This window comes from Drosophila gunungcola, unplaced genomic scaffold, assembly GCF_025200985.1.
Source record: "Drosophila gunungcola strain Sukarami unplaced genomic scaffold, Dgunungcola_SK_2 000001F, whole genome shotgun sequence".
In the NCBI taxonomy this organism is placed as follows: domain Eukaryota; kingdom Metazoa; phylum Arthropoda; class Insecta; order Diptera; family Drosophilidae; genus Drosophila; species Drosophila gunungcola.
In genome coordinates this window covers 11,345,802-11,366,664 of record NW_026453197.1, presented here as the reverse complement: position 1 = coordinate 11,366,664, position 20,863 = coordinate 11,345,802, and the positions used below count along the sequence as shown (strand labels likewise).

Here is a 20,863-nt window from a genome sequence, read left to right as displayed (position 1 = left end):
TCCGTGCTGATTGAGCCACATGAGCGCAGTTCCATGTCAGTTGAATGCATAACTTGGATGATGAGCCTAAGTCGAGGCATTACAGACATAAGGTTTTAATTAAACGTTACATGGACTACATAATAATTGATTCAAATAATTGAAAGAGATATCTGGGGGCAACAGATAAAACGAAAATATGTATGCGGCTTAATTTGGGTTTAATAACTTTTCGCCTTTATGTTGAAAGCCACATTCGCAGATGGCTTTACTTGTTGCTTTAGCCAAGGGAATTTCCCACAAAGGACCTCATTGAATTCGCCTAACAATTTGGGTCAGTTCTCTGTTTCCCATCCTGCCCGTTGCCACTCAAGTACAGCTTAATTAGCAAAGCGGCTAAGTAATCACTTCACATACTTCTCACCCTCTGAATTATACGTATAATACCAAAGTCGGCAACAACAACATCGGGAACAACACCGAATTGGGCGTAATTTTCCGGCTAATTAATTACGCCCCTTGGTTTTTGTGTACATTTTTGAAAATAAACAATTCATCAGAAATTCAAGTTGCCTTCAAAAATGTGCCAAAAGCAGAGAGAGAGAGAGAGAGAGAGAGAGAGAGGCAGAGGAAAAAGAAAGGGAGAGAGTCAGCCCACCGACGACAGCAAATTACGCATACGCCACGTGTGCCGTCAGCTAATAATCCTTTAACATTTATGGAACGCCTATGTACCTGGGAAGCACTAAATCATGTTGCCACATTAATTAATTTCCCGTAAACAAGGCTTTTCCACTCGCAGGCTTTTCCATTGCCATTTTCCCAACTTTTGGGACCCTTTTTCACCGACTGAGTGACAGGCTGATGCGAAGGCGTTGCTCCCCGCTGTCTAAATCACTTTTGTGCGTTTTTCACCTGCCACGCCCACACACACACACACACCAAATACTTCGGCTCATTTCCCAACGATTTTCAGGACATTTTAATGTTCTTCAGCTGATAGGGTATCTGACTTATCATTCAACAGGTGCTAGAAAGAGGAAATGCCCAACATAAAACAAAAGAGTGGGATTTGGGAAAGACAGGATTTCAAGGGATTCGCGTTGTTTGAATCGGACTTATATGCAATTTATGGGCGAAGAATAATTTACGAGCTTATTTGAATGACTTTAACATGCTTTTGTTATATTACAGAATTTGTAAAAGCTTAGATTTAAATATAATCCGAATACAATATAATACCAAATCGTTTTTGATTTATTGCTGATTTGTTCATACTGCCTTATTTGGAAAATGAATTTATGCCTAAGTTGACCCTTAATGTACATACATCATTTAATATAATTAAAATTGTATTGTTTGATTAAGCATTAATACCGCCTTAAGCTATAAATAAACTAAACATTAACTTTTACAGTAAAAATAAAACGTTTTTAATGTATTCAACGGAATTCAATTACCTTTTAGTGGCATTCGCTTTTAAGAAACCCCTTTAAAGATATAACTAAAATACTATTTTTGAAAATGTTTTAAGGCTCACGTTAAACGCTTTATGCTAAAAATAAATTAAAAACTTACTTTTAGACCCAAAATAAAACTCTTAATCTCCCTAACAGGAAAAAGTTTAAGGAACCTTTTACGACATTATGTCTCAAGAAGACCTCTCAGATAATAAAGTCGTCTGGCATTTTATCTCGCGCTGACTTATACTAATTTTCTCATTACAGACACACCCGTTTGCAAGCACTCCGACCGCGTGATATTAATTGGCGCCTCCAAGGACGAAACTGTTGAGGTTGTGTGCGAGATTCAAGCCGATCCGCCGCCACGGTGAGTTCGAACAAAAAAAGAAACAAAAAAAAACTGAAAAGCTTTCTGCTTATCCTGCCCACTCCACCCCCCTTTTGCCCTCATAAAGGTTTTTGCTGTGTTGTAGGCGATTGCTTCCGGTTTCCTGTTGAAAGGAAGTTTGTAAAATTGACAAATGATTGTGATTGTGTGTGCGGGCGCGTGTGTGCGTAACGGAAAATGCTGTTTATTTTGTAGGAAATGTGAGAAAATTTAACAATATTTTGTTGTTGTTTTCTTTTTTCAGTTTGATTTTGTTCTCTCATTCCTTGGGACTTTCTCTTATATCCGGTTTTATGTTTGTCGTTCTTTTTGCTAGTCGTTGCCCTGGATTTTAAATTGCTGATTTTAATTCATTTTAAATGTGCAACTGGCTTTGCCGTTTCCATCTCGGCCAGCTGAAGCTGGGACTTAGTCGGACAGCGGGAATGTGGCGCACTTTAATGTTTTTTTAATGAGGCCACACCACTGCGGCCCGGCCAGCTGCCCCTCTTCCTCAGTCCGAGATCCGAGATCCGAGTTGTCTGAGGGCTGTCCCTGTCTTGTCTTGTATTTAATTTCAATTTTTTTTCGCCGCCGCCGCTGTTGTGCTGCTGCGTCTTGTGCTGACGCTTTATGCTAAAATAATTAATCATTAGTCGGTGGAAAATATGCGAAGCCTTGGCAAAGGCAGCTGCGGCGCCGTGTAATTGTTGTGGCTGCTGGTGGCTTGTCTTAGCTGGAAAATATCGGAGGAAAACTGGAAAGCTGGCTGTGGAGCGTAGCGTGAACATTAAAAAGCTGCTGCCAGCTTTTAGGCTGGCCCCCAAGGGAAGGACTCGCCGGCGATGTGGGAGCGACAAGTTAATTTATCAGCATTTAAACGCCTGACAAGCGGAGGGGTAAAAAATGTATTACCACAGCATGTTAATGTATTAAAATTTAATCAAAGCTGTTGCAGAAATAGCTTAATGGAACAAAATATGAAGCAAGTGCAGCACAACAGCTATTTTTAGCTAAAAGACTCAGTCTTGAAATTTTGTTATAAGATAAATTCTCTGGCCCTCCTGAAAATGAAATAAGTAAATTGAAAAAATATATATATTATTATATTACTATACCTTTTTTCTGCCTATACGGTTTATTTATTACAAAATATTAAAAACATATATCAGACTTTATTTAAAATATTCTAAATCATTTCATTTTGTACTGTTACAAAAAAAGAAGTCTTATTAAACAAATTTATTTGAGATCGTCGATAATTTTAAATTTAAAAACCAAAATTTATGATTGTCCATAATATTAAATGTCTTTAACATTTATAAAATAATTATGGTGCCTTATAATAATTAATATCGTTGCCCAACGAAAGGTGGAGTTGAAAGATTCTGAAGATTAATAACCAGAAATAAATCAAAGAGACTGGCATTGTTGTTGACATCGAGTATTTCACTTCAAAGTTGCTTTCATCGGACCGGCATATTTTCTGTATTTTGTTGATTTCATGTACCTTTTACCCTTGTCGATATTTAAATGGATTTCTGTTTTTATTGATTTACGTTTATTTTTGCACTGCCAAGATGGGAAAGCGTCCGACCGAATATGCCAGAGATAATTAACCTTTTAAAAGGCTTCCAAATGTGTGAGTTTCTGTCCGAGGACTGGCCTTTGCGTCCTGCGATGTGCGCGCTTAACCTTTAATATTTTAACAAGCTATTTTAAAAATGGAAAACTTCGCAAACATGTTTCCCACGCCGGCCCCCTTTCCGTTCCCCATTTTACCTGTCCCGTGTTCTTTTTCGACGCTGTCGCTCGTCCTGCCTCCTGCACACACACACACATTTCTGTCAAAATGTCAACGCAACTTACTCACACATGTGCACTAACATTTTGCAGGACTTTTCGCTGGAAATTCAACAACTCGGGCGAAACTCTGGACGTGGGCAGCGAACGATTCAGCGTGAACGGCAGCCGCAGCATTTTAAAGTACACACCCGTCACAGATCAGGTAAACACCCCGATTCTACCCCCTATTTTTCTCTCTCTCTCTCTCTTATATTCATATATATATATATATATAAATGGAGTGTCCACAGCGAAGACCGAAGTCAGCCTTGGGCAATTAAGCAAGAGCCGCATTTTAAATAATAAATAAATATGTATTTGCAGGATTATGGCACACTGTCGTGCTGGGCCTCCAACGAAGTGGGCACCCAGCAGCACCCCTGCCTCTTCCAAGTCGTCCTGGCAGGTAAGTTTTCACGGACAGGGGGAATATAGTCACCCAGCCAATGGTCTACAATCGGTGGTTAAAAACTTTGAAATTTAAACAACATAAGCAACGAACTTTAACACCTGGTTGCATTAAAATTATTTTCAAAAAATATATAAGAATTTTCTTGCCTGAATGCGAAAAGCACTCGCTCTTATAAATTTTGATTGAGAAAAGAATTAAAATATATTATATAAATTAAAACGTATCCTAACAGTATGTTAAGTTTAGACTTAAAAGGATAAACGTTGTTTTAATGGAGCTATTTAATTATATAAATTTTCATCGCCAGAAAAATTTTTAAACTTTGAGATATCCTCAATGACTATATTAAATCCCTCTTAATACTTTTCAAAACTATTATTACCCCCCTTTGGGAACAGAAGCGAAATTCGAAAATAGCTGCTCTCTAGCCAAACCTTCTTATGTCAGTAAAAATCACCGTATGCACGCCGACAGAATGCTGCCGGCTTTTGCCTTTCCCGTCGACTCTGTTTGCAGTTGCTTCATTACGTGCAATTTGACCTTAACATGTTAATGCCGCATGCAAACACTGGCCAACTGAGTACTCCGAACTGGGGGGCATACCTCCGGAAAAACAGGACGTACGGACGGACGGACAGAGAGTCATACCCAAAACCAGCAAAACCAGAGACGGACCATTGTGCATTTTGGGGACTCGGGGATTGGGATACCCCATTTGGACAAAAAGTTCCAATGCTCATGTTACACCCTTTGACTTTTCTCGATTCCGATTCTGATTTCGATGCTGATGTTGCTGGTTGCTGCTGCTGCTGCTGCTGCTACTTGTTAATTTCCTGCGTAACGTGGACCAACATAAATCTGAAACCCGGATGGAAATGCGTGTGTGTGTATTTGTGTGCGGACTGCAAATCCCATTCCGATTCCAGCCCTGCCGAATGCCGTCAGCAATTGTACCGTCTTCAACCGCACCGAGCTGAGTGTTGACATTCAGTGCATACCCGGCTATGACGGCGGCCTGCCGCAAATATTTGTGCTGGAAATGTTTTCAACACGCACCGGCATCACCAGGTAAGCATATTAATCAACTATAACTACAGCTGCCGGGGGGCGTGGCCCCTTTCCACTCGGGGGCTTGATTTTAAGCCGCTTATGTCGGGTCCAGCTTGACCCGGAGCCCAGATATGGTACATATGTTAAACAAATGGCCCCATATCGTTTCGTGAAACACACATCTCGCATTCATGTATAGGCCGTGGTCTTAACCCTCGGGCGAATCACAGAAATGCCACTAGCTTTTATCAAATAGAGCATGGGAAATGGCTTATTTGGGTAATTAAACTGGTCGGAAAACTAGTTTTGTCTTTGTCTTAAATATGATTTCTTCATATACGAAGATTTTAACTTGATTCTAGATATTTTGCGCTAACTGATTATTTTTCCTTAATATGTTATTTGCAAAATGAAACAACGACTAAGCTCTTCTGATAAAATGGCTGTTTATGCATAAATGTAATGCATATCATATTAACTTACTTTAATTTAATGTTTTTTTTTTTAATTAAATAACACATTTAACCTTTGGTTTGGGCGCTTCTTAATTACACAAAGACCAATTAAATTCTATAAAAGCAGGTATCCAGGCGATATGGAAAATTATTATGATTGCCAGGTAAAAGGCTATTTTGCAGTATTAATTATGGCTTCACCGGCCATTTGTTTCCGACAATAACGAGTTTAAATCTCTGCCAAAGCTTGAGGGATAATAATTATGTATGCATGGTCATGTTTAGCTGAACACCTTTGCCACTCCACAATCTGAATCAGAGTCGGTAAATGGAGGATGTCTGCAGTTGACGCCCCCACAACGACAGATGTACCAGCATGATTTTATTCAATAATAGTTGGGGCTCTGTAGATGCGATAGTGGCTGAGAGAAGGGGACTTGAGCCCTGGCAAATGTATTTCAAGTGCTTTCACCTCATAAGATATGTATGGAGCACTCCACGTAGGTGTGTAATTAGGCGTGAAACAGCTCGCTCTTGGCCAGGCTGTGTTTGTCTTCGAATGGGTGCTCAAGTCATTCCCATTTATAGTGGGATATTAAATGCGTATACATGCTTATCGTAAATGGGCAAATCAAATTCATATGTGCACATAACATTATGCGAGGGTTGTCTTCATTTCATTTTTCTTTCGCATAAATTTATGCCAAATTTTCGTACAGAAGCAGGGCCAAATAAATATTTTCGTATTAAAAACAAAGACATCATCAAAGCAAAACAAAGAAAAGGAAAGGAAGGAAATTGAAACCCACATTGGACAGCGAAAAACGCAACAAACATCGTCATCAATGTTAAAATGTTTGGCAAAAAATATATATATACATTGAACCCTAATATTTCAGAAGTTTGCGAGGAAAGGATTTCGGGGGATCGAAGGGCCAGACAAGTCAAAGCCGCATTCGTTGGCAAAGGCATCAAATTCAAATTGAGGTCATGATTGGAAAGAGCGCATATCTTATGAAGGGGTATGGCAAAAGTGCTTGGGGTTAGGAAAACATGCCAGAGAAAATAGCAAGCCCAAGCCGTAAAAATGCCAAAGGAAAAGGGCTGCCAAAAAGTATTTGTGGCATTGGCTTCTGCTCAGCCAACAGCCCGCTCACATTTGATTAAGGGCTTAATGCCGTTGATTTCCTGGCCATTTCGTTTGATTTAATTCGCAATCATCTCGAACCCTCTGTCCCGATCCCTCCTTTTGCAGATTCAATTTGAGCAACGCTGAGGAGGCGCTCTTCTCGCTGGAGAACCTGGACACACTGACCTCGATGATGGTCCAGGAGAACAATTCGCTGCGGCTGAGGATCTACTCGTACAACCAGAAGGGCCGCAGTGCCGCTTATCTGCTGCCCGATTTCATAATTGGCTCAACAGCTTACAAGACAGGTGAGTGGCACAACCAGCAGCCAGATGGCGCCGCCGAAAAACGAACAGCACATTTTCCCTTGATTGATGGCTGATGGCCCTCGGATGCTGAATGGCTATATGGCTATATGGCTGTATGGCTGTACGGCTGTACGGCTCTTTGGCTGAATGGCTGAATTCTGGGTGGGATTGCGTGGGCGGGCTTATGCTTTTGACAAGTGCGCAGTTCGCGTATGATGGTCGCAATATGGCCAGAATTATATCGGCTTCTTGGGCCCATCCAGTGATTTCCTTGCCTGCATTAATCCCATGCAGGCATTGGGCATCCTCCTCCGCATCTCCAGCCCACCCGCTTTCCCGAGTCCCTGCCTATGACACTTGACAGGAGGGCTCCTCCGCCAGTCATCTGCAGTACTTACGCAATCAACATGCCTGCTTGAAGGGCCATCCCCATCAACATCCCCATCCAGATTCCATTCCTGCCATCCTGCGATGGCGTTAAATATGTGTAAAATTACTTTTTGACATGGCAGGATCAGTACAGACCTTGAACAGTGGATTGCTTTGCCTAGGGTTTGAAAAACGGAATGCTTAAAACATTCATTGCAAATTTGTATTTAATTAATTCCATTAATCTTATGTAATTTCAAAATTGTAATCTAAATGAAAAGAATTAATTTCTATTTAATAAATACCAAGTAAACACAATCAACGAGTGGATATGCTTCATTGCAAATGCTGATTAAATAAAAACATAAATCACACCTTATACCTTTATAAAAATGCTCATTCAATTTAATAAAAATATGTTTAGAATGAAGAATTCCAGGCAACACACAAATTGTCTTTTTAATGATGTTAAATATGTTCAAAAATAACTTTGACAAAAAAATATAGTTTATAAATTTGTTTAATAACCGTGAATTATTAAAAATCATTACAATTTCACTGATATTTGCTTTTGGTGGATAAATGCTTTAAATTACCCACTGTCCTCTTAACCAATTAATCATAAATCGTCCCCTTCTTATGACTTCAATACACATATAACTCATGATATGCCTGCGCTTTCTGCTCTTCTCTTTTCGTGTGAATTTCCTTGGCTAAAAATAAAACCGTCAAATGTCGACAAATTTAACGTTCTGCCCACCGATGAAACCAAATTCCTTAACTACCACTTCCAACGGCAATCAATTTTTGATGTGTGGATGTGGATATGTGTGGAAATGTGCCACTGCAATGTCAATGTCGATGGTGATGGTGATGGCGATGGCGATGGCTTGTTGGCAATCCATCTAAAACCCGATGATGATTTATGAACGCCGATTGTCAACCTGTAATTACGCAAATAACAACAAACAGACGACGATGTAACACTGACATTGTCGCCGGTGATTGTCGGCAGTGTCCTGACCATCATAATTATTGGTGTGGCCATCGCGATACGAATATTCGTGGTGACATTTGTGCACAATTTGCGACGCAATCGTCAACACGGCAGCAAGGCCACCGCCGCCGGAGTGACCGCCCAGCCCAGCGATGTCTTCAAGGTGAGTTGCGAGGGGATTGGAAGCCCTTAAACACCACCACCAACATTTTCCGACATTTTCCGAGCAATTAATGTACGTATTATTTTGTCGTCGGACGACTCTCTTCGCAGGGCGGAAACATGGAGAAGCCGCGCTGGCAGCACACGGACATAAAAACGAAATCATCAGAGGATTTGGTTGAGGACGAACGTGATCCGGATGTAATACCATCGCAATATGGTAAGATTATAAACAGTTTCTCACACTTGACTTGTGGGGGGGTACACGAAAAAATATTTAAATTCATAAAACAAGAAACAGCTAATTTATATCCAAATACTTTCTGATAACAGACTAATTTAATATTTTTGAAAAAATAACAGCTTATTTATATCAAACTATTTTCTGAATTTTATTTTGAATAAAATAATCAATGTTTTTTTAAAGCTTTTAGATACTTTTGTTATTTAAGAAAAAATGTATTTTTAATTGTGCGCATTCCAAATATACCATCTTAATTTTGAGTGTAAGGCAAGCAGCAGTCACTTGCGCAAATAGCTCAATTTCGGTTTGGTTTTTAATGTCACCCCGCGAGTCAAGTGTCCGCTGAAGTAACCGAGAGTAAAGCTGCTTTTTTATAGTGTGCACTTTGAGCATTAAACTTTAATCAAATTTTATGGCCACTTTTCCGACATTTACTTTCATGTGTCCCGCAATCGCAATCGCATTCGCAACGGCAATGGCAATGGCAATGGCAATCTTCAATCGCAATTCGCTATCTGCACATCCGGCTCCATTGTTCTTTGGCGACCCGCAATCGTAATCAATCTCATCAACACAACAACAATCCGACCGATGCCAAACCAAACCAAACCAAACCAAACGAAACCGATCCGACCCCATACAAACCAATCCAATCCAATCCAATCAACCAATGCAATTTTCTTTTAATCGTAAATATTTTTAACGACGGAACCCGCCAATCTAACACACGAACACGAAACGTGGCTGCTCATCAATAAATTTCAATCAAGCAGTCGGTGGCAGCAGTGCCGGCAGCAGTGGCAGCAACGCCTCCAACGTGGGCAGCACCACCGCGGGCACGGCCACGGGCAGCAGCACCTCCACGGCGGTGGTGTCCTCGGTAGCAAATCCAGCCGCATCCGCAGGAGGAGCAGCAGCAGGAGGAGTGGGAGCGGGAGCGGCATCATCGACATCTGCCGCAGATGCCCATCAGTTTGCAACGGCCACAGCGGCGGCAGGAGGCGGCGTTTCCAAGTGGTCACCCAATGGCAATGTAAGTACTCACCCAATGGCAAAGATCTCAAATGGACAATGCCACCGCCGGGCTTAACTAAGGGGACAAGAAATATGAGACACTTTTTAGGGGAACTTATCACCTTAACAATAATTAAATAGTTTCTCCTATCTAAAAAGTACCTATAAAAAAAAATTATTAAACAACAAAGCAATTGTGGGCTAGATTTCATTAAATTAAATTTTAAAGAAATATTGGACTATTGTAAGATTGACTTATGCCATTATTAAGTCCATATGTCATTTAAGGAACTATTGTTTATATAGTTCCGAACTTAAGTTTCTTTTTTCTAGGTTAAGATAGTGTTTAAATAAATAATTTGTTACTTTCTTAAACAAAAATAACATTTAATTTAGTTAAAGAGAATTAGATATTTTAACTGGAAACGACAATAGTTATAATATTATTAATGATTAAATAGTAAACATTCCAAATTTTAAAGTTATACCCTTTTTTCAAATTGGTTCAGAACTAAAAGAACTAATAAAACTAAGAGGTTCTGAAATCCTTTAAATTGAAGTCAAGTATTTTTAATCACGAGAATATAAATAGGGCTACTTTAATCAATTTTTATTTATTTTTTAATATTTTAGCAACAGCAATGGGATTAAGGTTAAATGATTTTTCAGCTTAAGACCTATTGGTCCTCTATTGGACGGAAAATCACACCAAGCTCTCACCACTTGTGATATATTGTGAAACAATTAAAACGTGTCACCTCAGGGAATTCATTATTGTGTGATAGGCAACAGCAGACGGAAGTTGGACAAAGTCTTTTGTCGTTTGTGCTTTGCTTTATTCTCCGTAATGCAATTTGATTTGGCCAGGTTTGTTGCCAACAGTTGCCAGTCTGTGAGCAGTCAGGTAGTCCAGATAGTTCCGGGCAAAACAGATAGTCTGTGAATCCAATCCGAGAGCTAGCCCTGTCGGAGCGTTTAACGTCTGTCAGTTGTCAGTTGCGGTTCGCATTAACTGGGACACTTTTTCCCAGACTCCGTCCAGACTCCTACCATCCCGCCATCTTGCCGTTGTCCCTTTGTCTTGGCAATCTGGTCGGTGCACTGATAGCAATCAACTACTCAAATTGTCAAATTGCTAACTAGAATCCGAGGACGAGGGCTCCCCGAACACCCACCCGACTGTATTAAAAAAAGCTTTTAAACTGTCACGGCTCCTTCGAAATTCCCACTCTGTGCACTGCCACTCAGGTTATAAATAAAAATCCATTGGCTAAATCGGAGGATAACGTGCAGCTTGGCTGCCGGGCTCTGAGGTAATTGCGAGATTTTTAAAACACAATATATCATGTTGAGAGGGCCGTAATCAATCAATATTTGCTCTGCACTTGTATTGGACACGAAACTTTGGTGTTTGGATGCCCAAATCCGTGGAGAAGTTCCGCATCTATAGCAATTTTTTTAAACTTTTTTTTCCAGCTGATGGATGGGGTGGCTCTTAAGAGTGGCAACAGGTGTGGTGAAATGTGCATCGCATCTGGAATCAGTGCCAAAGAAAGCATTCCGCACTCAGTGCTAAGAAAATATGAACGTAATTTCAATCTATTTAAACGCATTTTATTTAAAATGCAAAAAGTTCATTAAATTCAGTAAATAGATTTTTCTGGATCCCTACAGCTCTTGAATCATTTAGTAAATTATTCCCACAAAAATTAAATCCCAAACATGGCGATTGCTTTCCGTATAATAAATTGTATTACCACGTTGACTTTATTTTACTATTTTTCAGCATTTTTCATATATTTTGCGTACGCTTTTTTGCCGACCATTCATTCGAGATTAGAGTGTCGGCCGAAACACATTTGTTTTCATTTCATTAAGTTCGCAATTAGAATTTATTTATGGGCTGCCCCTTGTATGAATTTTGCACACATGAATATTCAAATATATATATATGTATTTTTATATACATATGTATACATATCTCCTTTATGCGCTGACAACGGCCGAGATCCCCAAAAGCCATTACCATAAGCTGTGCGAACGAGATTAGAGCCGGGAAACGGCCATATGCATCGGCCATGACCAATTGACTGCCAGTCCGCGAATATATGTATATTTATCACTAATCTGGCCAAATACATTAGCCCCAGGACCGATGCCCGATGCCCGATCCCCGATCCCTGGCCGGTTGCGAACCAATTTGCAATGCAGAAAAAACCCCGAAACAGAAGTAGCTGGGAAATCAGCCAACGCTGCGGTTTTTCCACCCGCTCCATGGCGCATTGCATTCGAAGCCCCCAGATAACAAAGTATCCGATTGCGGGCCCAATTCGGATACGGATACTGAGTCGGGGCTGAAAGGGAATTTCTGTTTCTGGTTCTGTTTCTGTTTCGTTCTGTAAATGGGATTTGCTGTGCAGATTTCAATTACATTTAAATTACCATTCCGGGCAGGCTTAAAATGCGGTCGGTTGAGCGGCGGCGGCGGCGGCGGAGGCGGAGGCGGCGATGCCGGCCAGTCGGCAATCGCAGCATAACTCAATTCGTTAATTAAATAATTTTAAATATTGCCAACCATAAAAGCCGAACATAGCAGTTAGCAGCCCCCACTCTCCCGTCACCTGGAAATTGCATTGAGATTTCAATTAGAATTTCATTTCGCTTTGCCAGCCGGCGAAATAAAAATGGCAAATAACAACGTATTGGTCGGCAGCATTTTAGATGTTCTAGCCGAAATTCGTGCACTTTTGTATAATCATTTGAGCTAATTGGTTTGCGGAGGGGGGCAAAAGAGGCCGTTTAACAAAAAGTTGTTTTCAATATAGCTGGGGATTCTGCAAAACTCGTTTCTTTTCGAAAGCTGTACAACTAAATTGCAATCTAAATAGTTTTATTGAAATTTCAAGTATTGACTTTTTGCCAAGCATTTACCTTTTTTCTGTCAGTTTCAGTGGGGGCAAATGCTTAATCTGCCACTAATAATAAAATATATATTTTTGGTAGTGTTCTATATTATTGTGTCTTAATTTCTTAATGTAGTTTTAAAGAATTCAAAATTAAATTTTACATTTGACAGATTAAAAAATCAGTCACATTTCTTTAGTAGCATTAAATTGTTCAGGGGAACTGCATATTTGATTTTTTTCGTTTGAAAAACTCCAGAGTGGTAGAGCAGAAAACCTTCTGGACGAATGCCTTCAAAAACTAGATTGGGTTGCACTCAAAAAAATATGATTTCCCCATTGCTTGTAAATATCATTAGCTACATTAATTTGAATATTGCCCATTTAAATGCGTAATACGTATAAAAACAAAATATAAAGTATTAAAACAAAAGAACCTAAAGTATTTTAAAATAAGTGTCTGTTAGTACTTATTATTGTATTCCCTCATATTTTTCGATTGTGTAAATGTAACTTTTTAGCTGAGTGTATTTATGTCTCCATTTGCTCTGACTTGCAGGTGACGACGACGATGCTGTCCGGCGATGCGGTGAATGCGACTGTCACCTACAATCAAATCACTGCGCAGCGGGCGCAGCTCCTGGCGGCGGTGGCTGCGGTGGGCGGTGGGTGCAGCAGTACCGTAATCTCGCCCAGCAGCAGCATCCTGGGCGGCCTTGGCAACCGCTGGGCATGGGCATGGGTCTGGGCGGGATGGGCGGTATGGGCGGCATGGGCGGCATGGGTGGCATGGGCGGCATGGGAGTGGGTGGCATGGGATCGCCCACCTCCCTCTCCTCGACGGCCACGCTGGCCGCCCACCTGCAGCCGGTGCACAGCAGTGGGGTGGGCACTTTACCACCGGGACTCGGCAGTGGCGGTGGGTACATACTGAACGCCTACGCCAGCGGACGGCTGCACCATCCACCGGGTGGTGTGGGGGCCACGGGCGGGGCCGCCACTCTGAACAGGCACCACCACCAGCAGCAGCAGCACCACCATCACGGGCACCACCAGCAGCCCCACCACTCGGGCTCCAGTTTGCTGATGGGCAGTGCTGGCAGCGTCATGGGTGTTGTGGGATCCACCGCGACAGCCACTACGTCCTGTAACTCCTCGCAGGACCTCGATGATAACATAAACATCAATGCGATTAAGGACTGCCTGATGACGCAGCGAGTGCCCGAGAGCTGTGTCTAAACGAGGTTCTGTAAGTGACGGATATATGTATTTTATGTGTAGGAATATAAATCTATGTCAGACAGGATTGTGGCAGTTTTCACATTTGTTTTAACTCATAAAGAGTCTATTAAAACACTTAAATTATTCTTCGATATTAACTTTATATTTATTGGAACTACTATTTTGAGACAGTGTAAAAATGCATTAACTTTATAATTCACTCTTAATAAATGTGAATTTCTGTTCATACAAATTAATTTTAAAATTATTACTCTTTTTTGTTAAATATATGAAAACTGAAACAAGCCTGTTCTTTTCTCGTTAAGGTGCTGTGCATATATAAACTAAAACTTAAGCGGAATGTGAAGTAGTAAAAGCCGAACATAAACTGACAGGAAAGCGTCATATCTTCTGGTTCAATAGCATATCCCTTGTTATATCAAAACTGAAATAGGAGAAAGAAGAGATCATTATCAAAAGCATCTTTGGAGATTTGTTCGATTCATTGTTGACTTCAAAACTGCCTTTAAATTCCTTTTCCCAATGAAAACGAAATATGTAAACTTATAATATGTTCGAAAAATTGGCTTTGTTTCGCATGGATAGGGTTAGTTGGATGGAAAAACATTCACAACACAGTTAAACACACACTCTATTTTAAGGAAACTTCAAGAAGACTCAAACAAATTAGTAGCTAAATATTTTGTAGTAAAAATATTTCAGAAACGAGACATAAATATCATAGGATAAATTGTATATAAAATACATTTGTGGCAATTTGTATAAAGAGAATAATAATCAGACCCAAAGATCCTTCGTTGTTGTACATACACAATTTATGATTGTCAATGTATCAAAGTTTATGTTTGAGATGCCGTCTTAATCGGCTAATGGTCCTGCTTAGAGCTAAAGGAAATACTGAAGTTAAATGTTTAGATGGGAAAGCGTTAGACTTAGGCTACAATAGGTCATAGAAAATGAAAGAGTTTAAAATGTGCTAGGCTAACAGAATTAAGCATAAATATCAATAAATACAGATAGCTAAGTGGAAAAATAATGTAAAAAAACACAAAATGAAGTATCGGAATGTAAACAAAGGGCGAAAGTAAATATAGATCAACTACAAAAAACCAAAAGAGTTAATTAATTATTTGCGAGTTCGTTTGCGGTTCTAACTTATTTGTTTGAAATATAATTTGGAAGTTGAAACCAACTTTGTTGGTTTTCATTTTAATTCTCACTTTTTTGTGGAAGGCAGTTTGGACACATGTCCGAAATCCTCTCCAGTCCCACTTGGCCAATTTAAATCGCCACTCAAACAGGATGGTGCAGCCCGTCCCTGCGGTTCGCATGGCAGCCACAATTCCCAACACCCGCAAGACAAACCGCAAGTGCCAAGCGAAAAAACTACTTAAAATTTCATATGCTCTCGTCCCTTGTTTTCCCATCCGCCGGACTTGCCTCATTAGTAAATCAAATTTATACGTGGGCGGTTGGACCTCCGAAACACACCCACTCAACCATTCACCAACTGAAATGGTCAACCACATGGAACGTTGGATCTAAGTTAAATCGACAGCCTGGGTAAGAACAAAAAGCGGAAAGCGGGTGAAATAGGAACAACTCAACTTTTTATCGACAAGTTGGAAAGTAATAAAGGAATTTAATTACTTGTTGGAGGACATTTAATCGTATCATTATTTTGTTGGAGACAATTAATTATTGAATAATTATATGGCATAAGCTTCAGGTAAATAATATATTTATTTCGACGCTCAATTTTGTGTGTAACTAATAAAGAAGACAAAAATTCTTAATTAATAAACTCAGTTATCGAAGAATGTGTGGAATTTCTGGTCAATTGGCTCTTGAACTAACAGGACATTTTCTATTATATTCCGACTGTATTTGATTCCTATTTGCTTTCATGTCATCGCCTGATAGATATCATTTCACACGTGGCAACACAAAAAGCAGAAAAAACGAAGAAAGCTACGCAAAGAAAACAACCTCCCACAGTTGATGTGAGGTCAGAAAATGTAAATAACTGAATTGCCCCCAGGTTGGCCCACAAATGGAGTCAAGCAAAAATGCCTTTAATAGAAAAAGCAAAGGAAAAAATTAGAACAAAATTGTACGCGTGATTTATGCTTTTGTTGTACTCGGCCAGTCTGCTTGTGTTGCCCATATTGATTTTTCCGCCCAAACTATGTGTGAAAATTAAAATCCCGTTTACAGTTTTCCCTCCATTAGCGATTAGACTTTCGGTTGCCGAGCGCTGAAGGCGACCAGTGAATTGAATTGAAGCGCATTGTGTAAATCAGCGGCTCAATAAAATCTAATAGCCGCCGCAGATTGCGGCTCGGCACGCACCGCATCAAGGCAACTGACGATTGTGTCCTGGCCGTCCTAGTTGTCCTGGCTGTCCTGACTGGGCGGTAAACATAAATTACCGGACGGGGACAAAGCTCGTCCTTGACAGTGGCTAAATTTTGATAGGCATCATAATAAATGGCAGAAGTGACAGCCTGACGTCAGTGATCCGAAAAGCTTGAACCCGTTATGAATCCTCTAAGCTGATTGACTTGAAAAGTTTGCTATAAATTAATAGGCATAATGGCGTATTTTTGAGTGCGGAGTTAGTGGTGGTGGAAATATTCTCTCATAACATAATATATATTGTTCTGAAAACTTAAAAGCACTCTTTTTATTATAGAAGACAAATTAATTAAAATTAATTTTATTTTAAACATTGATAAAACGGCTTTTATAAGTAATAAATACTTCATTCCTTTATCTTCGAATTTGACAGATTTTCACAATGAAGCATTATACACCAAAACATGCTAATTAGTTTAAATTCCAATTAAATTAGCTTATATAATTAATTCTAGCTATAATTTGATTTAAATAATATTTTAATTTATTTTGGCATTGTGTAAAAAAATCACTCTGGTTTTGAAATAATTTATAAAGGAGTTTAAAAGTATGCAATATGGAAGTCCGATGTATCGATAACGAAAGACATTATTCGTATTTTTCATTGCTAAGTTAAAGCACCTTTATAATTTTCCTTTATGTATCAAAATCCTGATGTTTTCTTTAGCAGCCCCTTATATAAATTTTCAGTTATATGACGTTTATTTTATTAAAACGTTTTTATATTAAGGCATACATTTTAAGAACAAACAAAAAAAAACTTTTCCGGTGGCATTAAGTCCTTGTCGGTGGCGGGAAGTACTCTTAATCCCAAGTCTCCCCGCCGCATGCTTTCTTTTTTTCATTATCGAACTTTGCGACGTTATAGCGTTATAACACTTGCAGGGCCAAAGCCAAAGCCGAAGCCACTGCCACTGCCACTGCCACCGCCAGAGTATTACCACAGGGAAGCCGCTTTGGCAAATTAACTAATGACTCCATGTCGGTGATGCAGGAGGGGCAAGAAATTGAGTGGGAGTTTCAAGGAGGGGGGACTCCGGCGGATTTTTGCCGGGAATCGGCAGATGGCAGGGAGGAGGGACGTTTGTTTAATTGTCGTGCGACCCGCTTTTTGCTCCGTTTTAATGAGTCAATTTAAATTCCGATTTCGATTACGGGGAAAGCGTTTTTTCGAGCTGCTGATGCTCCGCGCACACCGCGCACACAGCTGAGGCCAAATCGATGTTCATTAGCAGAAGGCAAGCCACGCCCCTTCTGCCGCCTTCTTTGTCCGCCGCTTGCCGCTCCGTTCGCAGCTCTCTTTATTTTGCCCTCTGACCTGCCATTGTCAACGCAATTAGCAGCGCGAACGAGACGGAAGTTTTAAAGTTAATATTGGTTTTTGTTTTTAGCATTCAAATGACTTCGCACGTCCTGCACAGGGCAACTAAGGCAGCGGAATGAAACATATTTCGCAATCCCTCGGGCGAATCATAATTGAGGCATTTAGAATTTAATATAGTTGCAATTGTAATGCAGTCCTTTTTAGTGGTTTTTAATTAAAAACCAACCGCATTTTTTGTTAGCCAAATTAATGAGCAAGGCCGCGTAAAAGCATGCCACTTTATTTGCCGTCGATTTTTTGTTTTTGTCAGCTGGCGATTTTAATTAAAACATCAGGGTTTTTATTATTTGATTTATTGCGCCATCTGACAGGCCGCAATAATCGCCGTAAACAAATGCATATGTAATTGCATATTTGAACTCAATTAACCCGTGACTTGACCGCACAAATTCTGCAAATTTGTCATCCCAATCGCAGTGAAGGCGGTAAAGTGGGCAGAGTCGGTAGAGTCGACGGGTGGTCCTCCTCGCCAAAGGCCATAAATCTCGGCCTACACTTTCAACTTGACCCCCACGGAGTCGACTCGATGTCGTTGGAAACGCAGCGCTGCATGAAATGAAATTTAGCGCAACGGCCTCCTTCCATATGCTTTTTGTTTTGTTTTTGAGTTTTTCGGCTTCAACCCGGCGCTTGCTTCTATTTTTTATGCCATTCTCCGTTTTCCGTGCGTCGCTCAACGCAACAATTTATGGCTAAGCGCTCGTGTTTGGCCTAAAAGTATAAAGTATACATACATATATAGAGAGAAACCAGTTACATAAAAACACGTCGATAAATTACAGTCGCCCCGAGAGGCCTTGGTCTCGCCAACCTAGCCGAGTCGAACTAATGGCAGCCGAGCAATATCGTTATATAACAGCCAACGGAAAATTCTTAAAAAATTATCTCAAAACCGGGCCACGCAGGCCAAATGCTCTGGTTTGAAACAGGTGCCTGTATTGATTTACCAAAAAAACAAGTAGTTTTTAGAGAAACATTGATTATATTTGCATTTAATTATCAGTATTTTTTGTATTATTGAATTATTACTTTTTACAATAAATAATTGTAATGAACTGTCGTTAAAAAAATATAGTTTGTATAACTTTAATTTTATTCACTAGTTTTATAACATTCGCAAAGTATTTTAAGCATCTGAAAGGCTGGCAAACAATCTAAATAAATGCATATACCTCAATTTATATGTGTGGGCTGTGAAAATAATCACGCAAACAAGAAGAAAAATAAATTTAAATTCTGTGTCAACATGCGGCATGGTGAGATGTTGCCAAGTCGTCCTTTCCTAACAATTTATGCAAAAAATAATTAAAATAAAAACCAAAAACAAATAAACCAACGCAATAACAGCGGTATAAGCAACTCGTGCGAATATGTGCGTGAACCTGTGTATGTGTTAATTAAAATGCCTTAATTAAAATAATTTTCAAATACTTTGCAGGCTGTAAAAAGTTTTAACCCCACACCAGTCCAAGTGGAGCGATGCAAATATTAACGAATCGGAGCAGTGCCAGGAATAGGTGGAGTAGGAGCAGCAGGAGTGATGGTGAAGCAACAAATTTTGTTTTTTCCATTGACTGCCACACAGATTGACAACCATGACAGGAGCAACTGCCTTTTCGCCAGGGAGAAGCGCCCCAGAACGTATTAAAAACTTTACAATTTGTGCAGTGTAGTCAAGTTTAATTTTTTGGTTGAGTTCATGCGAAAATTGCAAAAATCATATTCCAACTGTTTGGCAAGCCATCAAAGGTATGGTCGTTCGGTCGACGACCCAACTTCAGGCGGATAGCTGTGGTGGGCGATGGATCAGCCACAAACAGTAGAGACTGGGGTCTAAAAACTGCAACGTGAGGAGGACTGGTACTGGTAACTTGCCAACGAAAGTGCAGTTGCCAGGGGAGTGCAGTGAGGTGGAGTGGAGTGGAGCAACATGTGTTTGTCCATTCAGCACAAATCGATTCCAGCGTGCTATTTGCTTAGCAAATTGAAAATTTCCATAAACCCAGATTTCCGCCCCGTAGAACCGGCTTAAAAAAGGTTGACAATTGTGCTTTGCATTATCCTTGACTTGCTTTTCTCATTTTTTCTATTTATCTGTTCCTTTTGCGGTAGCCGCCACTTTTTAATGTCTTATCTACGTGGACTGTTTGTCGAAATGAAGCTACAAATTTAACCCAAAACACACGCGCCACACATAAAAAGCAAGCGGCGAAACGAAACCAAATGGGCGAAAGCTACAAAAAATTGTGTTGAACTGTGAAGAGCGGAGTATGCCGCACACTAACCCTTTATTGCCGTCGACCCCCACGAATTCTGTAAGGGAAGCCCCGGCAGGAGTCATAATTATGCCCGGCCCATCGCGCACTGAACGCGGCACGCAAAACATTTTTCGTAATTATCTCTCTTAAACCAGAAAAAAAGCACAATGAAAAGTACGCAAACAGACACTAAATAAAAAAGAAGGCCGCGGAAGTTACAATTTTTTTGAGAGCGAGAAGCAACTTAAATGCTCTATTCGGAATAGCAAGTCATTTTTATTTCGAAACTTTTATAATATCGGGATAATAATTATTTAAACTGTTAACTAATTGATATATAAATTTATCAGTTGCTCTCACATCATTTTAGTATATTTAAAAAGGTTTTTGTGATCTGATTTTATGTGCTAGTCAAAGAGATTTTAGGTCGTTGTATTACTTAATATACATTAATATATAAATTAATTCATTTAATTTGAGTTAATATGTATCCAGGTGACTCCAAAAATGCATTAAAATTTTTTTTGCAATTTTTAATATGTTATGTATATGTTTTACGACTCATTGAGATAAGGTTTAACTGAAGCCACAAAGAGTATCTCTTTTATATGCGGCTGACAAGGGCGAAAGTAAAGTTACCGCATAACAGCACGTGAAGCCAAGGATAAGAAGAAAAGGTACACTTTTAAAATAAAGAAACATAATTGCTACAAAGCCATTACTGGCTTTTCGCTTTATGAGTGTATCTCTCAATTATTGAATTTTTTGAGTTGAGTGTCTTAATCTTGTAAGCTACATTTCTTTGATTTTTAAGTTTTATATAGATCTTTTCTTTATGTAAAAGCCTTAAACAATTAACTTTCA

At 39.7% G+C, this 20,863-nt stretch overlaps 1 protein-coding gene across 1 annotated transcript in view; it reads left to right on the top strand.

Annotated features, from left to right (window-relative positions):
* Window positions 1-15,314, top strand: part of LOC128261285 (neural cell adhesion molecule 1) — a 71,194-nt gene extending 55,880 nt beyond the window's left edge. Inside the window, 11 exon segments of the mRNA XM_052994900.1 lie at window positions 1,707-1,809; window positions 3,706-3,817; window positions 3,979-4,060; window positions 4,993-5,134; window positions 6,827-7,008; window positions 8,350-8,537; window positions 8,648-8,756; window positions 9,554-9,813; window positions 13,257-13,416; window positions 13,419-13,457; window positions 13,503-15,314. Of these exon segments, the coding sequence (XP_052850860.1) occupies window positions 1,707-1,809; window positions 3,706-3,817; window positions 3,979-4,060; window positions 4,993-5,134; window positions 6,827-7,008; window positions 8,350-8,537; window positions 8,648-8,756; window positions 9,554-9,813; window positions 13,257-13,416; window positions 13,419-13,457; window positions 13,503-13,936 (1,811 nt within the window). The 3' untranslated portion in view covers window positions 13,937-15,314.
* The last annotated feature ends 5,549 nt before the right edge of the window (window positions 15,315-20,863 follow it).